The sequence below is a fragment of the Mytilus edulis genome, chromosome 7 (assembly GCF_963676685.1).
Source record: "Mytilus edulis chromosome 7, xbMytEdul2.2, whole genome shotgun sequence".
Classification (NCBI taxonomy): Eukaryota; Metazoa; Mollusca; class Bivalvia; order Mytilida; family Mytilidae; genus Mytilus; species Mytilus edulis.
In genome coordinates, this window is record NC_092350.1 from 423,608 (window position 1) to 450,325 (window position 26,718).

Consider the following 26,718-nt stretch of genomic DNA (forward strand, 5'->3'; position numbering starts at 1 on the left):
TTGTTTGTCTTTCTTGGAATTGAGATTCTGATTTGTCTCCCTTGACACAATTTTAGAGCAGCAAGTACCTCAGAAATGAATGATTAAGATTTGCATACAATAAAGAATGATATGTTGGTCACAATTATAATTATATGCTATTATTTATAAAATATCTCCAATATGTAAAACTTAACCTCACTGACTTAGCATCCCTACTTGTATAACAAAAAAGACAAAAGTGTATTGGACTCTGATCAGTCAAAATTTTATATAACAATTGATCCTTTGTTGTCACATTAACTCTGCATATTGTTAATATAAAGCACTCTTGTTTTTTGAAAATTTTATTTTATAGCAAACTATGTATCTACCAGATCTACCCTTAAATTGTAATTTAAACTCATCATGTTCATGCACAAGTAAATTAAGGCTCAAAATATATTTCCCACTCTATTATTTTTATTGATGTAAATTTATTTGTGAGTTTAAAGTAAGCTAAAACACCAAAAGCAATACCTTTTGTCAGAGCAGGGCTACTTTTAAAAGTTCTAGATGTGATCAGTATCTTTTGTCAGAGCAGGGCTACTTTTAAAAGTTCTAGATGTGATCAGTATCTTTTGTCAGAGCAGGGCTACTTTTAAAAGTTCTAGATGTAATCAATATCTTTTGTCAGAGCAGGGCTACTTTTAAAAGTTCTAGATGTGATCAATACCTTTTGTCAGAGCAGGGCTACTTTTAAAAGTTCTAGATGTGATCAATACCTTTTGTCAGAGCAGGGCTACTTTTAAAAGTTCTAGATGTAATCAATACCTTTTGTCAGAGCAGGGCTACTTTTAAAAGTTCTAGATAAGATCAATCTCTTTTGTCAGAGCAGGGCTACTTTTAAAAGTTCTAGATGTAATCAATATCTTTTGTCAGAGCAGGGCTACTTTTAAAAGTTCTAGATGTGATCAATACCTTTTGTCAGAGCAGGGCTACTTTTAAAAGTTCTAGATGTAATCAATATCTTTTGTCAGAGCAGGGCTACTTTTAAAAGTTCTAGATGTAATCAATATCTTTTGTCAGAGCAGGGCTACTTTTAAAAGTTCTAGATGTGATCAGTACCTTTTGTCAGAGCAGGGCTACTTTTAAAAGTTCTAGATGTGATCAATACCTTTTGTCAGAGCAGGGCTACTTTTAAAAGTTCTAGATGTAATCAATACCTTTTGTCAGAGCAGGGCTACTTTTAAAAGTTCTAGATAAGATCAATCTCTTTTGTCAGAGCAGGGCTACTTTTAAAAGTTCTAGATGTAATCAATATCTTTTGTCAGAGCAGGGCTACTTTTAAAAGTTCTAGATGTGATCAATACCTTTTGTCAGAGCAGGGCTACTTTTAAAAGTTCTAGATGTAATCAATATCTTTTGTCAGAGCAGGGCTACTTTTAAAAGTTCTAGATGTGATCAATACCTTTTGTCAGAGCAGGGCTACTTTTAAAAGTTCTAGATGTAATCAATATCTTTTGTCAGAGCAGGGCTACTTTTAAAAGTTCTAGATGTGATCAATACCTTTTGTCAGAGCAGGGCTACTTTTAAAAGTTCTAGATAAGATCAATCTCTTTTGTCAGAGCAGGGCTACTTTTAAAAGTTCTAGATGTAATCAATACCTTTTGTCAGAGCAGGGCTACTTTTAAAAGTTCTAGATGTAATCAATATCTTTTGTCAGAGCAGGGCTACTTTTAAAAGTTCTAGATGTAATCAATATCTTTTGTCAGAGCAGGGCTACTTTTAAAAGTTCTAGATGTAATCAATATCTTTTGTCAGAGCAGGGCTACTTTTAAAAGTTCTAGATGTGATCAATACCTTTTGTCAGAGCAGGGCTACTTTTAAAAGTTCTAGATGTGATCAATACCTTTTGTCAGAGCAGGGCTACTTTTAAAAGTTCTAGATGTAATCAATACCTTTTGTCAGAGCAGGGCTACTTTTAAAAGTTCTAGATGTGATCAGTATCTTTTGTCAGAGCAGGGCTACTTTTAAAAGTTCTAGATGTAATCAATACCTTTTGTCAGAGCAGGGCTACTTTTAAAAGTTCTAGATGTAATCAATACCTTTTGTCAGAGCAGGGCTACTTTTAAAAGTTCTAGATGTGATCAGTATCTTTTGTCAGAGCAGGGCTACTTTTAAAAGTTCTAGATGTGATCAATACCTTTTGTCAGAGCAGGGCTACTTTTAAAAGTTCTAGATGTAATCAATACCTTTTGTCAGAGCAGGGCTACTTTTAAAAGTTCTAGATGTAATCAATACCTTTTGTCAGAGCAGGGCTACTTTTAAAAGTTCTAGATGTGATCAATATCTTTTGTCAGAGCAGGGCTACTTTTAAAAGTTCTAGATGTAATCAATACCTTTTGTCAGAGCAGGGCTACTTTTAAAAGTTCTAGATGTAATCAATACCTTTTGTCAGAGCAGGGCTACTTTTAAAAGTTCTAGATGTAATCAATACCTTTTGTCAGAGCAGGGCTACTTTTAAAAGTTCTAGATGTGATCAGTATCTTTTGTCAGAGCAGGGCTACTTTTAAAAGTTCTAGATGTAATCAATATCTTTTGTCAGAGCAGGGCTACTTTTAAAAGTTCTAGATGTGATCAGTATCTTTTGTCAGAGCAGGGCTACTTTTAAAAGTTCTAGATGTAATCAATATCTTTTGTCAGAGCAGGGCTACTTTTAAAAGTTCTAGATGTGATCAATACCTTTTGTCAGAGCAGGGCTACTTTTAAAAGTTCTAGATGTAATCAATACCTTTTGTCAGAGCAGGGCTACTTTTAAAAGTTCTAGATGTAATCAATACCTTTTGTCAGAGCAGGGCTACTTTTAAAAGTTCTAGATGTGATCAGTATCTTTTGTCAGAGCAGGGCTACTTTTAAAAGTTCTAGATGTAATCAATACCTTTTGTCAGAGCAGGGCTACTTTTAAAAGTTCTAGATGTAATCAATACCTTTTGTCAGAGCAGGGCTACTTTTAAAAGTTCTAGATGTGATCAGTATCTTTTGTCAGAGCAGGGCTACTTTTAAAAGTTCTAGATGTAATCAATATCTTTTGTCAGAGCAGGGCTACTTTTAAAAGTTCTAGATGTGATCAGTATCTTTTGTCAGAGCAGGGCTACTTTTAAAAGTTCTAGATGTAATCAATATCTTTTGTCAGAGCAGGGCTACTTTTAAAAGTTCTAGATGTGATCAGTATCTTTTGTCAGAGCAGGGCTACTTTTAAAAGTTCTAGATGTAATCAATACCTTTTGTCAGAGCAGGGCTACTTTTAAAAGTTCTAGATGTGATCAATACCTTTTGTCAGAGCAGGGCTACTTTTAAAAGTTCTAGATGTGATCAGTATCTTTTGTCAGAGCAGGGCTACTTTTAAAAGTTCTAGATGTAATCAATATCTTTTGTCAGAGCAGGGCTACTTTTAAAAGTTCTAGATGTAATCAATATCTTTTGTCAGAGCAGGGCTACTTTTAAAAGTTCTAGATGTGATCAGTATCTTTTGTCAGAGCAGGGCTACTTTTAAAAGTTCTAGATGTAATCAATACCTTTTGTCAGAGCAGGGCTACTTTTAAAAGTTCTAGATGTGATCAATACCTTTTGTCAGAGCAGGGCTACTTTTAAAAGTTCTAGATGTGATCAGTGTATTGTTGGTGAGACACTAAAATTTAGAAACAATCTGTGCAACCATGCCTTTGGAGTCTCCACTTTTTTTACAAGACGAAGTTTGCTATAGTTATCATTAGATTGGATTATATATTATAGAAAGATACATGATACTGATCATGATTGAATATAATGAATATTACAAACTTATCATAAAAAACAAGGCCAAGATCAGATGAACCCTAACAGACAGACAATCTTCTTTGTTAAATATTTGTTTGTTTTGTTCTGATTGAGATTGTGACACAGTGATGACTGCTGTACCCCTATTTTGACAATTTTACCTATTATAAAATTGAGAAAGGAAATGGGGAATTTGTCAAAGCGACAACAACCCGACCATAGAGCAGACAACAGCTGAAGGCCACCAATGAGTCTTTAATGTAGCGAGAAACTCCCGCACCCGGAGGCGTCCTTCAGCTGGCCCCTTAAAAAATATGTATACTAGTTCAGTGATAATGGACGTCATACTAAACTCCGAATTATACACAAGAAACTAAAATTAAAAATCACAAGACTAACAAAGGCCAGAGGCTCCTGACTTGGGACGGGCGCAAAATTGCGGCGGGGTTAAACATGTTTATGAGATCTCAACCCTCCCCCTATACCTCTAGCCAATGTAGAAAAGTAACTCATAACAATACGCACATTAAAATTCAGTTCAAGAGAAGACAGAGTCCGATGTCAGAAGATGTAACAAAAGAAAATAAACAAAATGACAATACATAAATAACAACAGACTACTAGCAGTTAACTGACATGCCAGCTCCAGACCTCAATTAAACTGATTGAAAGATTATGTCTTCATCATATGAATATCAGGCACAATCCTTCCTGTTAGGGGTTTAGTATCATACTATCATAAAATATATGAGAAGAACATAACTATATGTCTGTTTTGTTCATGCATCGATGTAAATATACCGGTAATGGAATTTGAACTGTCATACAACCGAGAGGTTTAGCGCTATAAAACCAGGTTTAATCCACCATTTTCTACATTTGAAAATGCCTGTACCAAGTCAGGAATACGAGTTGTCCATTCCTTTGATGTGTTTTATCATTTTATTAGGAACTTATGCTTAGAATTTTTCTCACGGTTCAGTAAATTTGTTATTTTACTTTTATCCATACACCAAATAGCTATATATATATATATATATATAGGACATTATAGGTTGACATTTGTTATTGTATATATCATACCAGTTTCCATTCTTTGATTTGTACATAATCAGACAGTTGTTTTGGTTGTTTTTTTAAATTGTTTTCAACAAGGTAGAGTCGGAGCCTGGCATAGCTTGCTATGCTATCTGCTGGATGGGTTTTGCTCATTTTTGTAACGTACATGTATAGTTGCCAACATCTTCTCTACTTCATATGGTCTCTGATGGATAGTTGTCTTATCAAACCACATCTCGACCTATTGTTTTTTTTGAGTTACAGAACCAATCACCGAAATCTGAACATTGACTTAGATGAAAATGCCAGACAGACATGTACACCTCACATTAATTCTTTCATCTGAACATTGAATAAATTTACCACCTGCTAGAATCTCCAATACACAATCAACAAAATTTTACAGAGATCACAAATTCACGGGAAGAGGTCATTTGAGCCCTAGGCTTTTCTGTCTGATGAACATCTAGATATTACAATGATCTAATATACCAAATAATTTTCTCTTTTGTGAGAGAAATTAACATAACAAGCATTCTAAGAGTATTGCATGGTAATGCATAGTCCCCTACTGGTTAAAAGTTACTTATACTTGAACAAAATGCTCACTTATATAAGTTAACTTCAATATCTTCATGCATGACGAAAAAAACGTTGAAAACTGATCATTTAAGTGAATTTTTCTAATTCCAAGTACCATTACTGTGCACAAAATCATCAGACAGAAACAAATTTCGAGCTTGGTAACTTTTCAAGATAAAACTATTTACCTATTATCAAATCAACATCCTCAAGAATGACAAAACAAATTTGGAAAACTGATTATTTGAGTTATTTAAGTCCAAGGACCATAACTCTGCACAAAATCATAAAACTGGAACAAATTCAAACTTGACCTATAAATTGTCATGATGAAACAATGTGTTATCAAATCAATATCCTCAATCATGACGAAAAATGTTTGAAGAATTGAATATTTGAGTGAATTTTCCAAGTCCAAGGACCATAACTCTGCACAATATCCCTAGACTTTAACAAAATTATTTGACCTGTAACCGGTCATGATAAAAGAATATAGACAGACAGAGTGTAAATCTAAAGTCCCCTTCAACTTTGTAGGGGACTAAACAAACTGGTCATATTTTAAAACTATATCTAAACCATGAAAATGAGGTCAAGGACATCTGGTAAGGAAACTTTGTAACACAAGACCTGGTATGATTGCCTGTGAAACAACTCTGTAAAATTTTGCAAATAGGGAAAACATAATGCCCCTCTACTATCGTAGGTGGGGCATAAAAATCAAACAAGTGTTCACTTAAACCTTCTTTCCTCGTGAATATGCATGAAATGTTTGCAAGCAAGCTATGAAATATTTGAACAGCAAAGCTATAAAGGGCCCAAAAATAGTTACTGTGGATTCATTTATTTTTCCTGGTTTGTGGAAAACTTGAATATTCTCCTGTAGCCACGAAATCAACAAAAATTGGTATCCAACGAATATTAATGAATCCACAGTAGTATGAAAGAAGTCAAACAGAAAAACCAACAATATAAAAATTGGTAAACTATAAAATGAACCATATCAACAAACACTGAACAACAGAGTACTGACTTCGGACAGATGATGCATGTTTTGTTAAAGATTGAACTTTGCAACTTGTATCAATTTGTATGGTCTATAAAATGGAACAGTTTAAGAACTTTGGGACTTGGTATTGATTTGTAAGGTCTATAAAATGGGCGATTTAATGAGACAATAAAGAATATTTTGAATTGATGAGATGTAATATTTCTGTATTAAGAAAATCACAAAGCAAATCATTTTAGTCTTTTTTTCTTTTTATTCTTCTGATCTTTTATTCCTGAAAAGAAAAAGAAAAATTATTTACAAAATCAAATTTCGTTTGTTATTGTTACATGTTAAATTAAACAGAGATTATTCAGACATCCAAACTTATTGGCTATTCAGGTTTCCCCAACATTTCCTAATACTCTAAATAGCAATACACAGCATTCAAAATTTCAAATTTATCATTGTGAATCTGTGGATACATAGGACTATACTGTAATGGATGCTTTAATCACTGCAAGAGTTTCATGTTGAAGCTGTTTCTGTTAGTTTTTACCTTTAGGCAATTGTGTTAAGTACACTTCATAATTGATTTTATACCAATATTCTGGCCAATACTGTTATGTATATCCTTGTACTTTTGATTCTGATTTGAATTACTAATTTGATAACAAGTGGCTCACAAAGGCCTGAATCCCTCACCTATTAAAAATATTTATTTTTCTCATTTGCAATCAGGTATGTTTGCTTATTTGTGATACTGATTTAATAGCAATTTTGTACGTCTTGTTGTGATGATCTATTTTACAGTATACAGTTTATGATCATTTATATCTATCCATTTCTCTATAAAAGTTTAAAGTAAGAGATAACCAGATGCTCCGCAGGGCGTAGCTTTATACGACCGCAGAGGTTGAACCCTGAACGGTTGGGGCAAGTATGGACACAACATTCAAGCTGGATTCAGCTCTAAATTTGGATTGTGATTAAATAGTTGACACAGCATAGGTTTCTGACACAGAATGAATGTGTTCTAATGAACTTAAAATTTTTGTTTTCTCTTAGAGCAATTCACTATGCTGTTGAATATTAATCCTCTCAAAAAAATGTTTGAAGAAATTTTCTTTTTTATTTATGAAATTTCAAATGAGAAAAATTGAAACCCAATTTTTTTAATCACATCCCCCTTTCCCTTATTCCAAAACTAATCTCAATTAAAATTTCTAATGGAGTTTGCAACAATAACTACTCATTTAAATACATCATAAAATATTAAGATGTAAAAAAACTGCTTGTTATCACTGAATGGTAAAGATTATTTTAATTTATCAGTTGGTAGTAAAAAGTGAATATACATTGTATATTGTATATAACAAAGATTTAAGTTGATTCTGGACAAAGAAAGATAACTCCAATTAAAAAAAAATCTTGCTATTGCACAATATTTTGCAATTAGATATTTCTTGCTTACTATTCTGGACAAAGAAAGATAACTCTAATTAAAAAAAAATTTGCTATTTCACAATATTGTGCAATTAGATATTTCTTGCCATTGCGCAATACTGTGCAATTGAAAAGACTTGCTATTGCACAATACTTAATATAATAATTTTAGATCCTGATTTGGACCAACTTGAAAACTGGGCCCATAATAAAAAATCTAAGTACATTTTTGGATTCAGCATATCAAAGAACCCCAAGATTTCAATTTTTGTTAAAATCAGACTAAGTTTAATTTTGGACCCTTTGGACTTTAGTGTAGACCAATTTGAAAACAGGACCAAAAATGAAGAATCTACATACACAGTTAGATTTGGTATATCAAAGAACCCCATTTATTCAATTTTTGATGAAATCAAACAAAGTTTAATTTTGGACCCCGATTTGGACCAACTTGAAAACTGGGCCAATAATCAAGAATCTAAGTACATTTTTAGATTCAGCATATCAAAGAACCTAACTGATTCATTTTTTGTCAAAATCAAACTAAGTTTAATTTTGGACCCTTTGGACCTTAATGTAGACCAATTTGAAAACGGGACCAAAAGTTAAGAATCTACATACACAGTCATGACAGTTAGATTCGGCATATCAAAGAACCCCAATTATTCAATTTGGATGAAATCAAACAAAGTTTAATTTTGGACCCTTTGGGCCCCTTATTCTGTTGGGACCAAAACTCCCAAAATCAATACCAACCTTCCTTTTATGGTCATAAACCTTGTGTTTAAATTTCATAGATTTCTATTTACTTATACTAACGTTATGGTGCGAAAACCAAGAAAAATGCTTATTTGGGTCCCTTTTTGGCCCCTAATTCCTAAACTGTTGGGACCTAAACTCCCAAAATCAATACCAACCTTCCTTTTGTAGTCATTAACATTGTGTTTAAATTTCATTGATTTCTATTTACTTAAACTAAAGTTATTGTGCGAAAACCAAGAATAATGCTTATTTGGGCCCTTTTTTGGCCCCTAATTCCTAAACTATTGAAACCAAAACTCCCAAAATCAATCCCAACCGTTCTTTTGTGGTCATAAACCTTGTGTCAAAATTTCATAGACTTCTATTAACTTAAACTAAAGTTATAGTGCGAAAACCAAGAAAATGCTTATTTGGGCCCTTTTTGGCCCCTAATTCCTAAAATGTTGAGACCAAACTCCCAAAATCAATACCAACCTTCCTTTTGTGGTCATAAACCTTGTGTTAAAATTTCATAGATTTCCATTCACTTTTACTTAAGTTAGAGTGCGAAAAATAAAAGTATTCGGACGACGACGACGACGACGCAGACGCCAACGTGATAGCAATATACGACGAAAAATTTTTCAAATTTTGCGGTCGTATAAAAAAAGTATCATTTTATGGCAATAAATCAGATTACAGGAGCGACAATTAAGAAATATTTCATTGAAGCCATAGATTTGTTTGAAATTTACATGTGGCCTGGGATGTGTTATTCGAATTTTATCCTGATTATTTCTAACTGGGTACAACTTTTAAATTAGATACCCTAAGGATAGTTTTGGAAAGTTTCGTTACATTTTCCCCTGATTTGTAGAATTATGGTATGATTGCAGATCTTTGATAGTTTTGTCTTAATTTATCTTATCTGTTATAGACTTTGGATGATTTATGTCAAGACACTAGACTATTGTTGACATCAAGATGACTTTTCAATATTTTTGTTGTTGGATTGCTGTCCTTGACCTATACCCCACATCTCCTTTTATTCATTATAATCAGTGCATGTTTCTGTTTACAATAAACTGACTTACTTCTGGAACTTCAAGTTCTCCGTCATTAATTTTGTCAATCAGGTCATGTGGTGCTGATTTGTCAATGGTACAACCAACAGACTGTGCAGTCCCTGTAATATATCAAACATATCTTCATTACTTCACATTTTCATTAGACTGTGGGGCTAATTAAAACAAACTTTAAAAATTTGAATATCTATCTTACGAATATATGATCCTTTAACAAACTATCAACTAAACCAAGAAATTGCAGTAAACAGATAAAATTGAGAATGGAAATGGGGAATGTGTCAAAGAGACAACAATTCGACCATAGAGCAGACAAAAGCCGCAGGCCACCAATGGGTCTTCAATGCAGCGAGAAACTCCTGCACCCGGAGGCGTCCTTCAGCTAGCCCCTAAAGAAATATGTATACTAGTTCAGTGATAATCTTCCTCGGACACACACTCCATAATCTAGTATATTATTAGAGCATAAACCTAAAACTAGATGGCTATTGACCTCTACATTACATATAACTATTGACCTCTACATTTCATATTGCATATTTTAAACCTATTGACCTCAACATTACATATAAACTCAACATTGACAAATTATTTAGATAAACATCAATAATTACTATTGACTCACAAACGTCTATAGCAGAAGTCCAGAAATCCCACTTAAAATCTATAATTTGCATCAAACTTCAACAAAAACTTCAAAGAATGTGAGAGACCAGAACAAATGAGAGTTTGTAAAATAAATCTTTTACCAAGCCATATTCCTCTATTTACAGATCTTACACTATATTAATTTCATCAGAACAGACCAGAATGTCTACAGTTAATATTATGATATACACCATTTAGTTGAGTTTTAATACACAACAAATTTCCTAATCTCAAAGGTTTAATTAAGTGGGGGTTTTTGTTCCTGATTTTGCCTTCCTCAAAAGGCTAATTAATGTGAGGAAAGGGTAAGAGAACTTTTTGACTTGTATATATGTAATACCAATAACATTGCCTTTCATGATATTTGTCTGAAAATATACTAATTTTATGCCAATTCAAAAATTTGAAAAGACAAAAAAGGAGTTCATGAAAGTCTTGCTTTCTATGTTTTATTGTATGTGTGCATGACCTTATATGTAGGTTTTGTTTGTTGTGATTTTGTTCTGTTGGGTTTAAAAGCTCCTCAGAACTATGTTCATTATTGTATTGCTTATACCAACTCTTAATAAAGCTTTCCGTCTTATTATGAAAGTTAATCTGCATCCTGGTCTATTTAAATCATAGACAGAGATAATGTTGTTAATTATTGTTACAGAATCTTTAAATATGTAATACAAACCTAAAACCTCTTTGACTGTTCCTGCAAGTGTCCTGCTCATACTTCTGGGTCTCATCTGTCTGGCAATTTTGATGACTTCTTCAAATGTGATGTTACCATTGTGTTTCACTGTTCAAGAAAAAAATAAGTATTAGATATTTTGTGTAGCATATTGGCAAAGTTGTAAAAAAATGCAAGGGTTTTAATTGATAAAACCTAGGCACTTTATATTCAATGGAAAGTTCTTTTTAATTAATAAACAGTTGTTGACAGTTTTCTTTTTTATGCAAGTCCAACTATAAATACATGTATAATATAATAGCTTCAATATTTTCAAATCCAATTACAGAAAAATAAAACAATTATTATGTTTTTATATGCAGTAGAAGAAATTAAGTGTTGCTTCCTTTAGGATGACGGTCTGTCTCAATAAAACAATTATTATGTTTTTATATGTAGTAGAAGAAATTAAGTGTTGCTTCCTTTAGGATGACGGTATGTCTCAATAAAACAATTATTATGTTTTTATATGCAGTAGAAGAAATTAAGTGTTGCTTCCTTTAGGATGACGGGCTGTCTCAATAAAACAATTATTATGTTTTTATATGTAGTAGAAGAAATTAAGTGTTGCTTCCTTTAGGATGACGGTCTGTCTCAATAAAACAATTATTATGTTTTTATATGCAGTAGAAGAAATTAAGTGTTGCTTCCTTTAGGATGACGGTATGTCTCAACTTGACCTCAGATAAATAGGATTAAACATAAACAATCAATTGTATTGTACTTGTACATTTCAGCATGCTTAAATTTGTTAGTTTTGCAATCCCATATTATAAAACTGTAGAAATGTACTACAAGAAATACGGACTACAGTTCATGCAAGTCTTTCAACAGGCCCTTTTAATGGCAATAATTTATGTAAATTAAATAAAGTTTGATACATATACTGAGGCACCTCATAAGAGTTGTCCTGATAATGAAGTAAAGAGACAGTGTTAAAGGAAAGGAGAGGAGTCAAAAGGCAACATTATGAAGGTAATTAGGATGAAAAAAATTGTATCAAAACATCATTATGAAGGAAAGGGGAGTTTTCATTAGGGGGGGGGGGGAGAAGGCATCATTATGGAGGTCCAGAAAGGGTTAATGACATATTTTAGACTGACCATGTTTGACCTTCTTCCTGTCCCTTGGTGGTTCTTTAAGAGCTTTGATGAGAAGTGATGCAGCACTAGGAACCACTTCACATTTAGCCTGTCTGTTCTGTACTGTTAGTTTAACAGTGATCTTCAAACCCTTCCAATCAGCTGTGGATTTAGCAATGTCATCACCGACTTTTTTAGGAGACTGAAAATAGTAAACATATATTTTGTTAATTTTCAAATATCCAGAAAGTTCATATAGATTTTTAAACGTAATTAGAAATTAAAATTAAAATCCAATTTTGACCAATGTTTCACACCACTGTGGTAAGAAAACATACATTTATGAAAACATTTAAATAGCAAAAAATGATGACAGCATCCAAGATATCTTGCTTTCTAGGCAAAGTGGGTGCAAAATCACTGCAAATTGGTGTTAATGTTAGTGTTCACTTGACACAGACTTTATATTTACAGAACTGTGAGCAATGTATGTGTACTAGTTATTATTTTTATTACTCTTAACTATTTCCGGTAACCCGTACTAGTGCATATATGCACCCAGAAACTTTATTCAGACTCCAACCCAATCATTCATTTATCTTCTTCCTGTGTGACTTATGATGTGCCAAAAAAGAATTTATTTTTTTACCTTGTAATGCTAAAAACCCATGATCTCCTGCACTCGGAAAACATGAAACCATCAAAGATGCAGGGTCACTTTGAATGCAACATGACATTGAAACTTACCAATCCCAGTGGACCAATCTTTGGGGCCAATGCTGATGTAGCAGGACATTGAAACTTACAAATCCGAGTGGACCAATCTTTGGGGCCAATGCTGATTTAGCAAAACATTGAAACTTACCAAACCAAGTGGACCAATCTTTGGGGCCAATGCTGATGTAACATGACATTGAAACTTACCAATCCCAGTGGACCAATCTTTGGGGCCAATGCTGATGTAGCAGGGCAATCTCCACCTACAGCTCTTACACATACTGAAAATACAAAATGTACAATTTTAAGTATATGTAATGTTCACTTTAATAATTGCCCCCCCCCCCTCATAGTCTACAGAAAAACGTGTATACATGTACATGGTAAGATGGTAAATGACAGAAATTAAATAAAATCTGAAACTACAAACACTGTGGTCATTACAGAACTATGCATCATTGTCATTTTTTTTTTAATTTCTTTTATTACCTATTCTGACATCGAACTCAGGTTTTCCTTATAAACAGAATTTTACTGCGTGTTTGTTTATTCTACATTGGCTAGAGGTATAAGGGAGGGTTGACATCTCAAATATATTTAACCCCGCCGCAATTTTGCACCTGTCCCCAATTTAGGAGCCTCTGGCATTTGTTCATTTTGTATGTTTTTCAATTTGTGTTCATTTATATGTTTTGAAGTTTCGTATGACTTTCATTTTCACTTTCTATTTAGAGCTGAGGTCCACCCGGGTGTGGGATTTTCTCGCTGCATTGAAGGCATTCAGTTATTATCTACTCTTTGGTCGGGTTGTCTGACATATTCCCCCATTTCCATTCTCAATTTTATGTTAGATTAATCTTTGATATATAATAGGAAATGCTGCATACAAATAAATTAATTTATAAATTCAATACTGTGGGGGTCTCATTGGGGGGTTCCGATCCCAGATCCCCCTTACTGTTTTGTCAGATTCCCGTATCCCATTTACACTATGTACGTAAGCAATTCTTTTTTTTTTGTCATTTCCCGGGTCCAGCTAGACCTCATTTTCACGACACAATAATTTGACTTTCACATGTCACACTTACAAAAAATCGGCAATCCTGCGTCACGCTTAGACCCCAATGAGACCCACTACTGTGGGTTCAATTATTTTTCATATGCACAAATCTTTGCCGTATGAAATTTTTTATGGGGGATATTTGATTTTACCCCAGTTTTGCCAAAATCTGCATGCATTGATATAGAACGTTTGTTTTTTTATTAACTTCTAAATTCTTGGTTCCCTGATGTACCAAGGAAATCCACAAAATTTGTATCCAGCAAATATTAACATAACCACAGTACATACATATTCGCCTGAACCTTTTTCATATCACATGGTAACTCAATTTATTTATTCCAAAAATTGATTCTGTTTGCTCTTATGGACTGCATTATTCTTAGTTATGTAGTAAAGTCTTACATTTTATTAAAAGAGCACATTTTATTTTTAACTTTTACAACAGGGATAAAAACAGTAATCTTGCAATAAATATATTTACATTTGTTTGGAAGAATAATTCCAATGCTTTTGTTCATTTTGTTATTTATTTATTTCAATATTTTTTCACCTAATTTTTACTTGCGCTATAATGTTGTTTCCGCTATAATGTTGTTTCAGTAGGTTTCCTGTAGTCTTTTTTGTATATAACATCCTTTTTTTATTCGCTCTTGATACTGTCCCTGTTTAACCAAACACTTTTCTTTGAGAGAGTTATCTCTCCAAACAGTCTCTGGTTAAAAAGGGGGGGGGGGGGGGGGGGGGGGGGGGGGGGGGGGGGGGTTTCCGTATAAAGGGGTGGTTACAACTATATGTCCTCATTCATATGCATTGATCGGCCAAAAAAAAGGGGGATTCCACCCCCGCAATCCCCCCCCCCTGGATCTGCCAATGGAACTTCTCCTTCCCAATCATAAAAGATAGCGACAAATTTATTTTTCCAAATTGCTCGTTAATAATCCTCAGAATGTTAATACTTTTAATTATGACAGTAGAGTTATGAACACCCGGCCCTTATAGAGTTGTTTCCTCAAGAGTATCTGAAATAAGTGATATGAATTTTCATGTGGGTCTCATTGGGGTTTAAGCGTGACGCGGGATTGACGATTTTTGGTAAGCGTGACACGTGAAAGTCAAATTATTGTGTCATGAAAACAAGAAATGAGGTGTAGCGAGACCCAAATATGACAAAAAAATGAGAATTGCGTATGTACATCAGGGGCGGATGCAGGAATTTTCGAAAGGGGGGGTGCTAACCCAGGGCAAAGGGGGGGTGCAAAGGGTGCAAAACATGTGTCCCCATACAAATGCATTGATCGGCAAAAATAAAGGGGGGGTGCGCAAATTTTGATATTTGTTTGTTATTGCTTTAATATCATGATCAGAAGATGTATAAGAAATTGACAAAACATTTTTACTAAATTGTTATACATAATATGTGACAAGGTATATCACATAAATTTCAGTTTAATGGGTATGTTGACAACAAGTTTTACCAATATACAAGACGAGTATTTAGTAATCATGCAGTCCTTTAAATTAGGACCAATTAACAGGCCATGTCATATACAAATATTTTCAGTCCTGTCAATTTTTGTTAATTTTGAAATACATTCAGTTCTGAAGAAAATTTTGAAGAATCGTCAATTTCGTCCTGCATTAAATAACAAACCCCAATTTCTATGACTGAGAAATACAGATCTTGTTCCAAGGCCATTACTCAAGATGAGATGACATTTTTTGTCCCCCAGCAGGGGCGGATCCAGCCATTTTAAAAAGGGGAGGGGTTCCCAACCCAGGACAAAGGGGGGGGGGGGGGGGGGGGGGGGGGGGGGGGGGGGGGGGGGGGGGGTTCCAGCTATATGTCCCCATTCAAATGCATTTATCGGGCAAGAAAAAGAGGGGTTCAAACCCCCAAACCCACCCCCTTGAATCAATGCCCAGTCCCTACCCCTGTATGGTGTTGTGGTGGGATATGAAAAAACAGGGCGTCTCTTCAGTCTTGTGATCACTCTCACTGGTATAATTCTTGCCCGATTTTATGCAAATTTTATTATATATTAGGCTTTAAGTTTTGCATGCATGGGTTAAACATGGTAAAATGAAATTTTTGTATATTAATTAGTTAATAGACATTGTAAATAGAGAAAACTCAACATAAGCAAAAATGGCAAGAGAAGAAGTCTGTCTAACAATTGTCCATTTACGTCAAAGTTGTAGGACTTTATCCGACATGTATAAATGCAACCCTGCCATATTATTTATGTATGTGCCTTTTCGTGGGAAAAATTTGGTTGACTATATAGGGAATCACTGAAGCATGACTGGAGTGCAAACCCCCCCCCCCTCTTTATGTCAGTCAGCGACCCCTGCATGGAGAAGGTATTAAGTTTTATCCTTGTCCATCTATACGAACAGATGTACAATTTCATACCTTCCAAATTGGTTTCTGTTCTCTAACTTTAGTTTGCCTCAACCAAACTTATACAAATTATGTTCATTCTTTATTGTAAATTTGAATGAATACCAAACTAGGTTTTCAGAAATAATTGCTTTACATAGGTTTTTAATTAATGAAGCTTTTTTATTGTACATTTATATATATATTGTTGTTTCCTTTCTTTCCATTGGTTGACATTTGATTTTGTAGTTTTAATTGACCTCCAACTCTCCTTTTTCAATTTACCTAGGAATTCTGCATTTCAGTTATACTTTTATTCAGTCTTTTGAGTTTCCTTAATCTATATACGTATAGAAATTAAAACTGCAAGCTGAAATTTTCAGTCTTTTTATCGTTCATATTTATAACTGGCAATTGCTTCAAATGAACTTAGAATTCATCTATAAAGAGGTCACTTATACATATCAACTATGTGGACTTTGATGCAAGAATAGACTGAGATTTTTACTGCAGATCTGTAGTGTTAAGATATTGACAACTGGGATATAAATACATTGACAGGTGTACTATAGATGTATTTTTCCCAGAGTATAGGCAGATTCAGGGGGGCCCTGGCCCCCCTTTTTGTGGGAAAAATTTTAGTTGATTATATGGGGAATCACTGAAGCATGACTGGAGCCCCCCCTTTTAGGAAAAGTTCTGGATCTGCCACTGCAGAGTATATGAATGTCCAGCAAAACCCTCATGCATTTCATATTGATAATTTAGGAGGGGGGCAATACCTTTAAAACTCAACTGTTTTGGTCTTTTTCATGTTTTTCAGGCGCGTAGCTCCCTATACGCCAACACGCAGTTGCGTGCACATCAATTCGGCATGCAAAAAAAATAAATGCAAAATAAAAATTTATAAATTAAAAATTTAAAGGATACACATATGAGTATATGCTGTCGCTTTTTCAAATGATGTAATGTCATTAAATAGCGGCATTTAGTTTCAAAATTAAAGTTTTATTGCAGATGACAAAGACGGACAGTAACTTGAAACTATTACAAGATTATAATTTGTTATACTCTTGTAGTTTCGGAGAACATTTTACAGAGTACGGTTTATCTGTTTGGAATGCGATATACCAATCGGTCATTAGAAGTAAAAAAAAAAGTTTTTTTCTCGGGATATATCAGTTTGTTTTGGGGGTATAATGTTTTTCTTGTATTTCTCGGGAAATCGTGGTACGGGAAAATGGTTTGTTTTTCGGATTTTGGCCATTGGACGGTTAATTGAGAATTCAGAAAAATCACTGCTTTGCGTATATCTGCTTCCTCGTGTTGTAGGAAATACAACAAACGAACAAATCGCAGCATATTTGAAACATACGAAACTGACTTGTCATGTAATTTTGACAAATTCAATCAGGAGGTCGCTCGATCAGAGCTCCAGATAAGAATTCACAAATTGGGTTTTTTACCCACCATTTTCTTATATAATTGGGTGATAAAGTTTTTTGATTGCATTATCAATTCCAATTCACCCCTCATGTTAATATCAAATTGGGTTTTTCACCACCAAGCTCCTTAATGTATTGGGTTTTTTCATCAACACAATATTGAATATTTAGGCAATATCAACCCCTGATTTTTTTTCCATCTTAAATATGTTTCTTTCTTTGTTTAGCTGTTTTATTTGGTTTAATTTTAGGGTTAGGCTTATTTGCTACCTGTTTTATTTGGTTTATTGACTGATAAGCAATTGTAGGTTTAATTTGTGTTCCATTTCAAACCTTCTGCCAGTTTTGTATTTTCTCATATAAACTGTAAAAAATGGATATGTGTATTCACAGGCACTCGTCTTATACCTTTATATAATAAATTCTGAGACCAGTGCCTGTGTGTGTGTTCATTAATTAACCGTAAAATGAAAAAAAAAAGTATATAAACTCTAATTATACTTGAATGTTTATGTTTTATTCCAATTTTCATAAATCTGGGTTTAGTTGTCTTTTATTAGAACTTTTGGTTTCTGATGCTTTATCATGTCATAATTGATTTGGCCTTTCACTTTTTCCAACTGATTTCGTTTTTCAGGAAACCCTGCTTTTATTAGCAAAGTTCTCGTTAAGGTACGCACACACGCCCGTGTGTTCCATGGACGCTTCCTTAAAACACTGGCTGAGTCTTGTTATCATCATAACTTTCCCTAAGCTTTTCAAAAGAAGCAGAAAACATGCTTCTATTCAATATTTTTACCGGACATTCACTTTAGTTTTAATTCAATGTATGTTATGATAAATCCCGAGCAATGCGAAAAAAATATGACTTCATGACACACGCTAGTTGGATAAACGCAAATAAGGTCGAAATGTTTTCAAAAACACGTGTACCTATTGAGCAACGGAAAACTCTAACAGGGACCCATTTCAGCTACTTGATGCAGGGATCTATTTTTAGAACGAAAGGAAATTTCCAATTATAAATATTATAAAAATAGTTTACGCGACGACTGTAAACAGATAAGGGTAAATAACGCAAATGGTAGCCAATAAAAGGGTTGAGAACTCATGGTTTTGGAATATAATTGGGTTTTCCTTTGAATTAATTGGGTTATTGAACCCTGCAATGGGCAATTGCATTGGGTTTTTTATTATTTGTATTGCGTGATCACGCAAATACGCAGCTTATCTGGAGCTCTGCTCGATACCGAACACGCTGGATTACATCTCGCGGGTGCTACCGCAGAGAGATCTGTTGAAAACATATGTACGATTAACAACGAACAACGACGGTTTAGCATCGCTAGCATTGCTGCATATGCATCGGGAATTTTGTGTGAATATTGACAAAGTAATAAAGAAGATCGTTTCTGCTAAGACCCGAAGGGCAGATTTTTTACAATTTTTAGTAAATTCCATAACACAAAAATGTGTTGTTTATGTATTCAATTAACCATGCTTTATTCTATTTAGATGTTCTATTAGAAGATTTTTGAATAGTTTTGCATTCATGAATTATGAATAAGTCCTATGTACATGTAACTTCTCAATTAACCGTCCTATGGCCAAAACCCGAAAAACAAACCATTTTTTGCATAAAAGAGTCCCAAATTTTTTTTTTATATGCTTGCACATCGTTTCATTCTAGCTACGCCCCTGTTTTTCAAGGTGTGGTTAACTGTTATCGGAGATAAATTTAAACTGTAAACTGTTTTCAACCCACTGTGTTAACTGTTCTCAGCAATTATGTATATTTGTTAACTGTTTTTGCCAAAATCGAGGTGTTAACATGTATTGTCCCCCCTCATTTAGTGTTCCTGGTGAAAGTAAATCCAGTAAAGTGCTTCAATGTTAACTATTAAAAATAGTGTTCTGGTTTTTTTTGCATTCATGTTTAATCTTCCAATTTTAGACTATATTATAACCAATTCACATCAATTTAAAATCACTGCAAATTACCCAAGGCAATTTATAGTAGTCTGATACCATATTGTTTAAAATTAATTGTACTGGAACAAAATGCTAACTTGACCTTTAACTTGTCATTGTGTAAACTATATATTAAACAAATATCAAAACAATATCTTCAAGCATGACAAAAAAGTGAGGAAACTGATATTTTTGTGAATTTTCAAAGTCCAAGGGCTATAACTCTGCACAAAATTATCAGACCGACACAAAAAACAAACTTGCTCTTTATCTCGTCATGATAAAACAATATAAACTAAATACCAAATTGTGGTAAATTGGTATTTATATATGTATGTAACAATTATAAGTTAGTTTATTGCTATAATTTTAATCTTAACTATTTTTTCAGAAGATATTATGTATTATATTTTTGCATGGTTCAACTATGAATGTAAATTTCAGGTTCCCTCTGAGGCTCAGGTGTGACTTTATCAGGTGTTTCAATTGTTTACATTTCTATATGGTCACTTTGTGTGGTGGACACCATTTTCGATTAGTAAATTGTTCTATTATATCCTGTTTTGGAGTTTGTTTTTCACATTTCTAAGGTATTCACCATATGGATGATGCACCATGTTGACATACGAGTCAAGCCTTCCTAAATATCTGTGACATATAGGTTTTGTTATGCTGAATCTATGCGTCATAAAGACAACCTGACCAAACAGAAAATAACTTTACAGCCTTCAGCTGGCCCCTAAACAAAAATGTATACTAGTTCAGTGATAAATTTATTTTTCTGATATCACATGACTGTATACAACCCTTTTTAGCAAAATCCTTATATTTTATGTTTAATCGCAGAAAATATTGTGTACAGTATTTTTTTTGTTTTTTTCAATGTAATTTAAAAGTTTTTTTTTATTCATTTGTAATGAATGTTAGAATAAGTTTTAAAGCAAAAGTGTCTCATCATAAGTCAGTCATGGCTGGATACCGATATTTTAACTTAGATTTAAATTTTTATTTGTATTTTTATACTAATATTATGATGTACGATATTGTTGTATTGGTATGCGACACTATAATAAAATATTCTGTCTGTCTGTCTGATAAGACATCTTCTAAAACTCTGATACTATGGGAACATATGTTCATTTAAACATACTTAACATGTACATGTACACATTAAGAAAATTGTAAATAAACTAAATTTTTGTGTCATGTAAAACCGGTTTTGGGGGGTGAATGTTCACTTAATTTTTCAAAAAATCTGGAGACCTGTGAAATGTCTTAAATGTGTTTATATAATTAAAATTGGTATGAACTAATACTGTTACATGTAATGCAGTACAAGCTACAAATGTAGTGTTTGTTTTTTAGGAAAATGAATTGATTAACGAGTTTCAGTTAATTTCATGAATCTATTATTAAAGTGAACGAATACCAAAACAATACAGAAATTGGACAAAAATGTCATCAAACAATATTTCTGTGACAAATTATATAATTAACATTTAGCTTGTAACAGTATTCGTTCATACGAATTGGAAACGAATTAAGTCATCTCACAGGTCTCCAGATTTTTTGGAAAATCAAGTGTTCACCCCCCAAAACCGGTTTTACACGACAAAAATTTCAAGTTTATTTACAATTTACACAATGTGTATATGTTAAGAATGTTTAAATGAACATGTTTTTATAGTTTAGGATTTTATTCATTTTAGGTTGTTACATGTAAATACAGGCAAGTTTTGATGTTTCTGTAGTGTCCTATATTTTGACCTTAGTGGAACCTTAAAGAGTCAACTTTATAAGATCATAAGAGCAACAATGTATAGTTTCGAATGCAATGACAGAATCTAGTCTCACCATTACCTCTTCGTGTCAATGTCATATCAGAAATTATGATAAACTCAAGGGAGGTTATTTAAGTAGATAAAAACCAGTCACCAATTAAAGTTTCTAGTCCAAATAATCAGGACTTCTGGCAAGGCTATTTTAATTTTTTTCTGGGACGCCTTCCTAAGACCAGAAAAAAATTAAAATAGCCTTGCCAGACGTCATAATTACATTTGTATTTGGACTACAAAGTTTCATGATAACTGCGGATAAAAACATTGTGTGAAAACTGGAAAATTCGGTTTTTTTTCTAAGAATAAAATCACACAACTCCAAAACGTAAAACATGAATAAACAAAAGGAAACTTGCGTCAATACATATACACAATTCTCGAGGGTAACACGAAAGTTTCATGGAAACTGCTGAAATCATTTTTGAGTTATTGTCTCAACACTGGAAAATCCCACCCCCTTTTTTTAATGAATAAACTCGCACAACTTGAAAGTAAAATTTATAAAAATCGAAAGGGAGCTCGCGTCAGTAAATATATACAATTCAGGGATTTCACCAAAAGTGTCAATCGAATTGGTTCTAGCGTTTGAAGTTCAGTTATAATTTGAACAGGTTGACGATGTACGGACAGACGGACAATGGTATTAAATATTAGGCTAATACGTCCCGTAAACCAGATCATAAAACCCGTTCAGTACAGATTCAATTCTGGACCTGTACACAGTCACTATAAAATTACATGTACCATTGCAATTTTTTTTTTTTTGGTTACACGTCAATATGAAAGCAAATGTATTTGGAATAAGAAGCTTACCAACTGTAATTGCGGTTGGATCGAATTTAGGAGGCATGTTTGTTTATTATTCTATCAACTTAGAATTAATTTACGACGGTAATGATGTTGGATGAGTCTGGATATAGACACGACCAAAAAGGTTGCACCACACCGTCTTCAAAATGAAAGTAAAAGAGGAAGTAGAAAGTTTATTTCCCGTGACGAAATAAATGATATGTCCAAATACCTTTATGAGTAATCTTACGTTATAAACAACGACGTTCTTCAACATGTGAACATTTTTTTTATTAAAGTCATATGAAATGAGTGACCGGTGAAAAATAATGTTATTCCTATTCTCGAACCAATGCATACAAACATCATAAACTTAGTCTTCTGTGCACGATTTTATCATTTTTTTCGCATAAATTGCGTATAATCGTCAATTTTTTACAATCGGTCAGTGTTGTCATGGTTGTTGTGAAAATATGGCAGGTATAATTGTGTTTTGAAGCCGAAGTTTAACGATTGTCACCTGTTTGTAAACAATCAACAAAAAAACATGGATATGTCGGGGAATTGCTTCCTTGAAGCAAGCAATTAAAATAACGTTAACTTCTTGTAAATATATGAACAAATTAAGGTGTTTTCTTCAGAAAAAGTATATGTACATAAGTTTGATTTATATTGAAAACTAATGATTGAGTTATAACAAAAACATGTGCATTATTTTTTGAATTTGTGGAAATTTTTATTTCGACAAAAATGATTAATTACTGAGAAAGAAATTTATATTTTTGCTAGAGTTATTATTTTTCTGTTCCTAAGGAATTTATTTATTTAAATGCTATATTCTTTTCGGCATACTGAATTTGTCATAACTTTTTTTTATTGGTTTGTTAGTTGAATTCTACTCACTTTCGTTTACCTGTTAAATTACATACCTTTTTACATCACTCAAAGATTTGCTTTCACACGGTAAACACTTAGTTCTTATTATATATTATTTTTGAAATTTGAGTTGAAGCGTCGATCAACACATTTTGGTAGTTTTGAGAACATTTTTTAACCCGCCCACCCGTGCCCATTTTTACTTTTGGGTATTTCTATATTTTCTCTACTGGTTTAGGGTTAATTCTTATGAGGGGGGGCAAGGGGGGTCCCAATAACAGCAAAACAGCAAATTGATTTGGCTCATAACAGATAACAAGGAATTAAAATGGTCAAAAACAGATAACAGTAAATGAAATATTAAAATTATTCAGTCTTTGACAAATCAGTATTTCTTATTACAGATATAATCCTTTGTAATGCATTCCATTTTTTATGACTATGTTTTTAGTATTAATTTATCTATCTAGAATGTGTTTAAATTACTACTCAATATATTATAATATTTTTTATACGCTCGTTTACGGAACGTATTATGGTATACTGTTGTCCGTCTGTTGTCAACATGTCGGACATTAACTCAAAAAACTCTTTAACCATTTGCATTAAACTTTGGGAAATTGTTTATATCTATTGACGTGAGCTCCCTTTTTTTTTCATAAATTTTAGATTTTAAGTTTCTGGGTAATGGGTTTTTATTCAATAAAGATGTTGGTTTTTTTTTCAATTTTCTGATAATATCTCAAAAATGCTTTCACAAAGCAAGGAATTTTGGTGAATTGTTTATATCTATTAACATGAGATAACTTTCAATTTTTATAAATTTTAGATTTTACGTTTCCGAGTGAACGGGTTTCATTAATTAAAAAGGGGTGACATTAACACAAAAATGTTTTCAGCAGTTCTCATGAAACGTTGGTGTATTGTTTATATATATTGACTGAAGCTCCCTTTGTTGCTAATCAAAAAAGTGACCTAAAAGAGTTTGAATATTCTGACTTTTTCTAAATGACCATTTAATGGGGTGTGTGAATTTTTCTTAATAAAACTATGAGGCAAAGTGGTATATAGGGTAAAAAAATCAAAAGCACCAATTATAAGCATGCAATTTATCAAGTACTTTTTGACACTCTAAAAGCAATTTATTCCACTATTTTCAAAGGCCTTATTTGAACAATTTTTTATCAGCTGAGGTTGTTGATTGTACCAAGTGTACTAGTAAGTAGAATACATAGTTTAGTAGGGAAACAATGGCTTGAAACGAAATAAATCTTTGTTTGTAATGAGTTATGTGCAGCTTCGGACCCAAGTACATGGTTGGAACTTTCATTGTACAATGCATTTGGTTCTGCTTTGAAAAGAATCACAGAGCTGTGTCTATGTACCATATTATATAAAAGGTTAAGTGGTTGTTAGGACCTAGTCCTTAATTGAGATCCTTGTCAGATATTCCTGGCCATATGTTTTCCTTTTTGTCATATTAAGAATTGTTTTAATTTAATATGTTCGTACGGAAAACAAGGAACATTATTCTCATGCAAAAAAAAATAAGATAATTCTAAATACACATTCATAAAAAAAAAATGGAATTTATTGAAAAGGATAATCATAAGATATACTTGAATTGTCCTGGACCTCACTTCTGTGATGGGTATATGTTAATGGAATCCTTCTCTGAATACGGGACAAACATATTAGTAGTGGTAGACCTCAATGGCCAATGATCTTCAATTTATACCGAATATTGACTGTCAAAAAAAATGCTAACATTCCAATTTTCAATAACAGTTAACAGCAAATACATTATCACAATAACAGATAACAAAAAAACTAAAAGCCCAATAACAGCTAACAAAGAATAAGACAATAACAGCTAACAGCAAATATATTTTCAAAATAACAGATAACAGAGAATTAAATTGCCCCATAACAGCATAACAGTTAAACCCCTTGCCCCCCCTCTCTTATGTATTAACAATTTTTGAATATCTATATTGGTCATTCTTAAATTTGTTTATTGAATAGTATTGAACTATTGTGTTGTGTGAATTCATTTCATTAGGCGCCTAATAAATGTTTTTATTGTATTTGTTGTTTCATGTTTTTGAAAGTAATTAGGTTACTTATGACTTTAAAGGGGAATTGTTTAACACTAGGTAATCCTCTATATATATTTACATCTTAATTTAACGTAAAAATTTGAGAGGGAAATTTATTTCCCTCAGTTTGGATTCTTTTGCACCTTTTTGTCAAACCATTTGAACTAAAGAATTGAATTGAATTGAATTGCTTAATAAATCCTGAGAATAAATCAAGTTACTTTGGAGTCAGGTCCCAAATAATGCAGTTTGTCAGACTTCGATTTCTGATACAAATGAAAAACATCAAAGTTTTGATAATAAAAAAATCATTATTACATCTAGAAGCAGTACAGAACAAATATAATATGCTTACTGGAACACAATGAAAAGAATTTGTTCGATTCCTGTCCTGGGCCCTATTGTCTACCTTTACCTTATATCAGTGGCTACAATTGCAAATGTATAAAGTTTTGTCTAATTAAAATGTTATTTTTTTTCTTCTTGGGATTTTGTCAGTATCAAGTGAATTACTTAGTCGACTCCTCTGGAAATGTCCTCGTCGAATATTTCGATCAATAAATACAGTTCTAATCGAAATCTGAACAAAAGAACCAATTATAACAGCCCAATCAGCCAATTTCATCCAATCTATAGATGTCAGCAACTAGAACTGCATCTTTTTTTGCAACTAGAAAATATCTTAGAGATCAAGCTACTAGAGCTATGTATTGTGTTATTAAGAAGTGTAGATCAAACCATCTATCTATAGAATGCCAGCTCGATATGTTTGACAAAGCTGTTTTACCTATATTCTTATATGAGGCCGAAATCTGGGGATACGAAAATCTTGACATTTTAGAAAGAGTACATTTGAGTTTTTGTAAGCATGTTTTACGGTTAAAAAGATCGACTCCGAATTTTATGGTTTACGGGGAATTGGGAAGATATCCGATTTCTTTATACATTAAATTACGGATGATAAAATTTTGGTGCAACCTTCTTGATAACACACTTGATAACAAGATTTCGTCAATGTTATATAAGTTGATATATATTAATTATAATAAGTATGGAATTGAAAACAAATGGTTGTTATTTATCAAAAGTATTTTTGATAATTGTGGTATGTCAAACATTTGGCAAAATCAAGATTGTATCTCAAAAAAATGAATTGTATTAAGTATTGAACAAATTAAAGTTAAAAGATCAGTTTAAACAAGAATGGTTTGCAAATGTAAATCAATCATCAAAAGGTTTATGTTATAAATTATTCAAAACAGAACTTAAATTTGAAAATTATATTTCAGTTTTATCGTTAAAAAATGCACTGAAACTATGTAAATTTAGATGTGTCAATCACCGTTTGCCAGTGGAGACAGGGAGGTGGCAAAATGTTCAAAGACCCGAGAGGCTATGCCACCTTTGTGAATCT

At 32.9% G+C, this 26,718-nt stretch overlaps 1 protein-coding gene across 2 annotated transcripts; it reads right to left on the reverse strand.

Annotated features, from left to right (window-relative positions):
* Positions 1–6,605: 6,605 nt before the first annotated feature.
* LOC139529677 (large ribosomal subunit protein uL11-like) lies at positions 6,606–22,517 on the reverse strand. 2 transcript variants are annotated; one of them, XM_071325522.1, is made up of 6 exons: positions 22,354–22,517; positions 13,051–13,124; positions 12,148–12,328; positions 11,006–11,113; positions 9,688–9,779; positions 6,606–6,701 (listed from the first exon to the last, which is right to left on the reverse strand). In XM_071325522.1, the coding sequence occupies exons 1-6, from the start codon at positions 22,388–22,390 to the stop codon at positions 6,696–6,698; spliced, it is 498 nt and encodes a 165-aa protein (XP_071181623.1). In that variant the 5' UTR covers positions 22,391–22,517; the 3' UTR covers positions 6,606–6,695. The 2 variants fall into 2 exon arrangements, with proteins under 2 accessions (XP_071181623.1, XP_071181622.1); XM_071325521.1 differs by having other exon boundaries at positions 12,992–13,124; positions 22,354–22,515.
* Positions 22,518–26,718: the final 4,201 nt, after the last annotated feature.

Coding starts and splice junctions, on each gene's coding strand:
- LOC139529677 (XM_071325521.1), bottom strand. CDS start 13,123: ATGTGTAAGAGCTGTAGGTGGAGATTGCCCTGCTACATCAGCATTGGC. Junction 12,329..12,991: donor AGATTGGTCCACTTGGTTTG/GTAAGTTTCAAT, acceptor TACTATTTTCAG/TCTCCTAAAAAAGTCGGTGA. Junction 9,780..11,005: donor AACAGTCAAAGAGGTTTTAG/GTTTGTATTACA, acceptor GATATATTACAG/GGACTGCACAGTCTGTTGGT.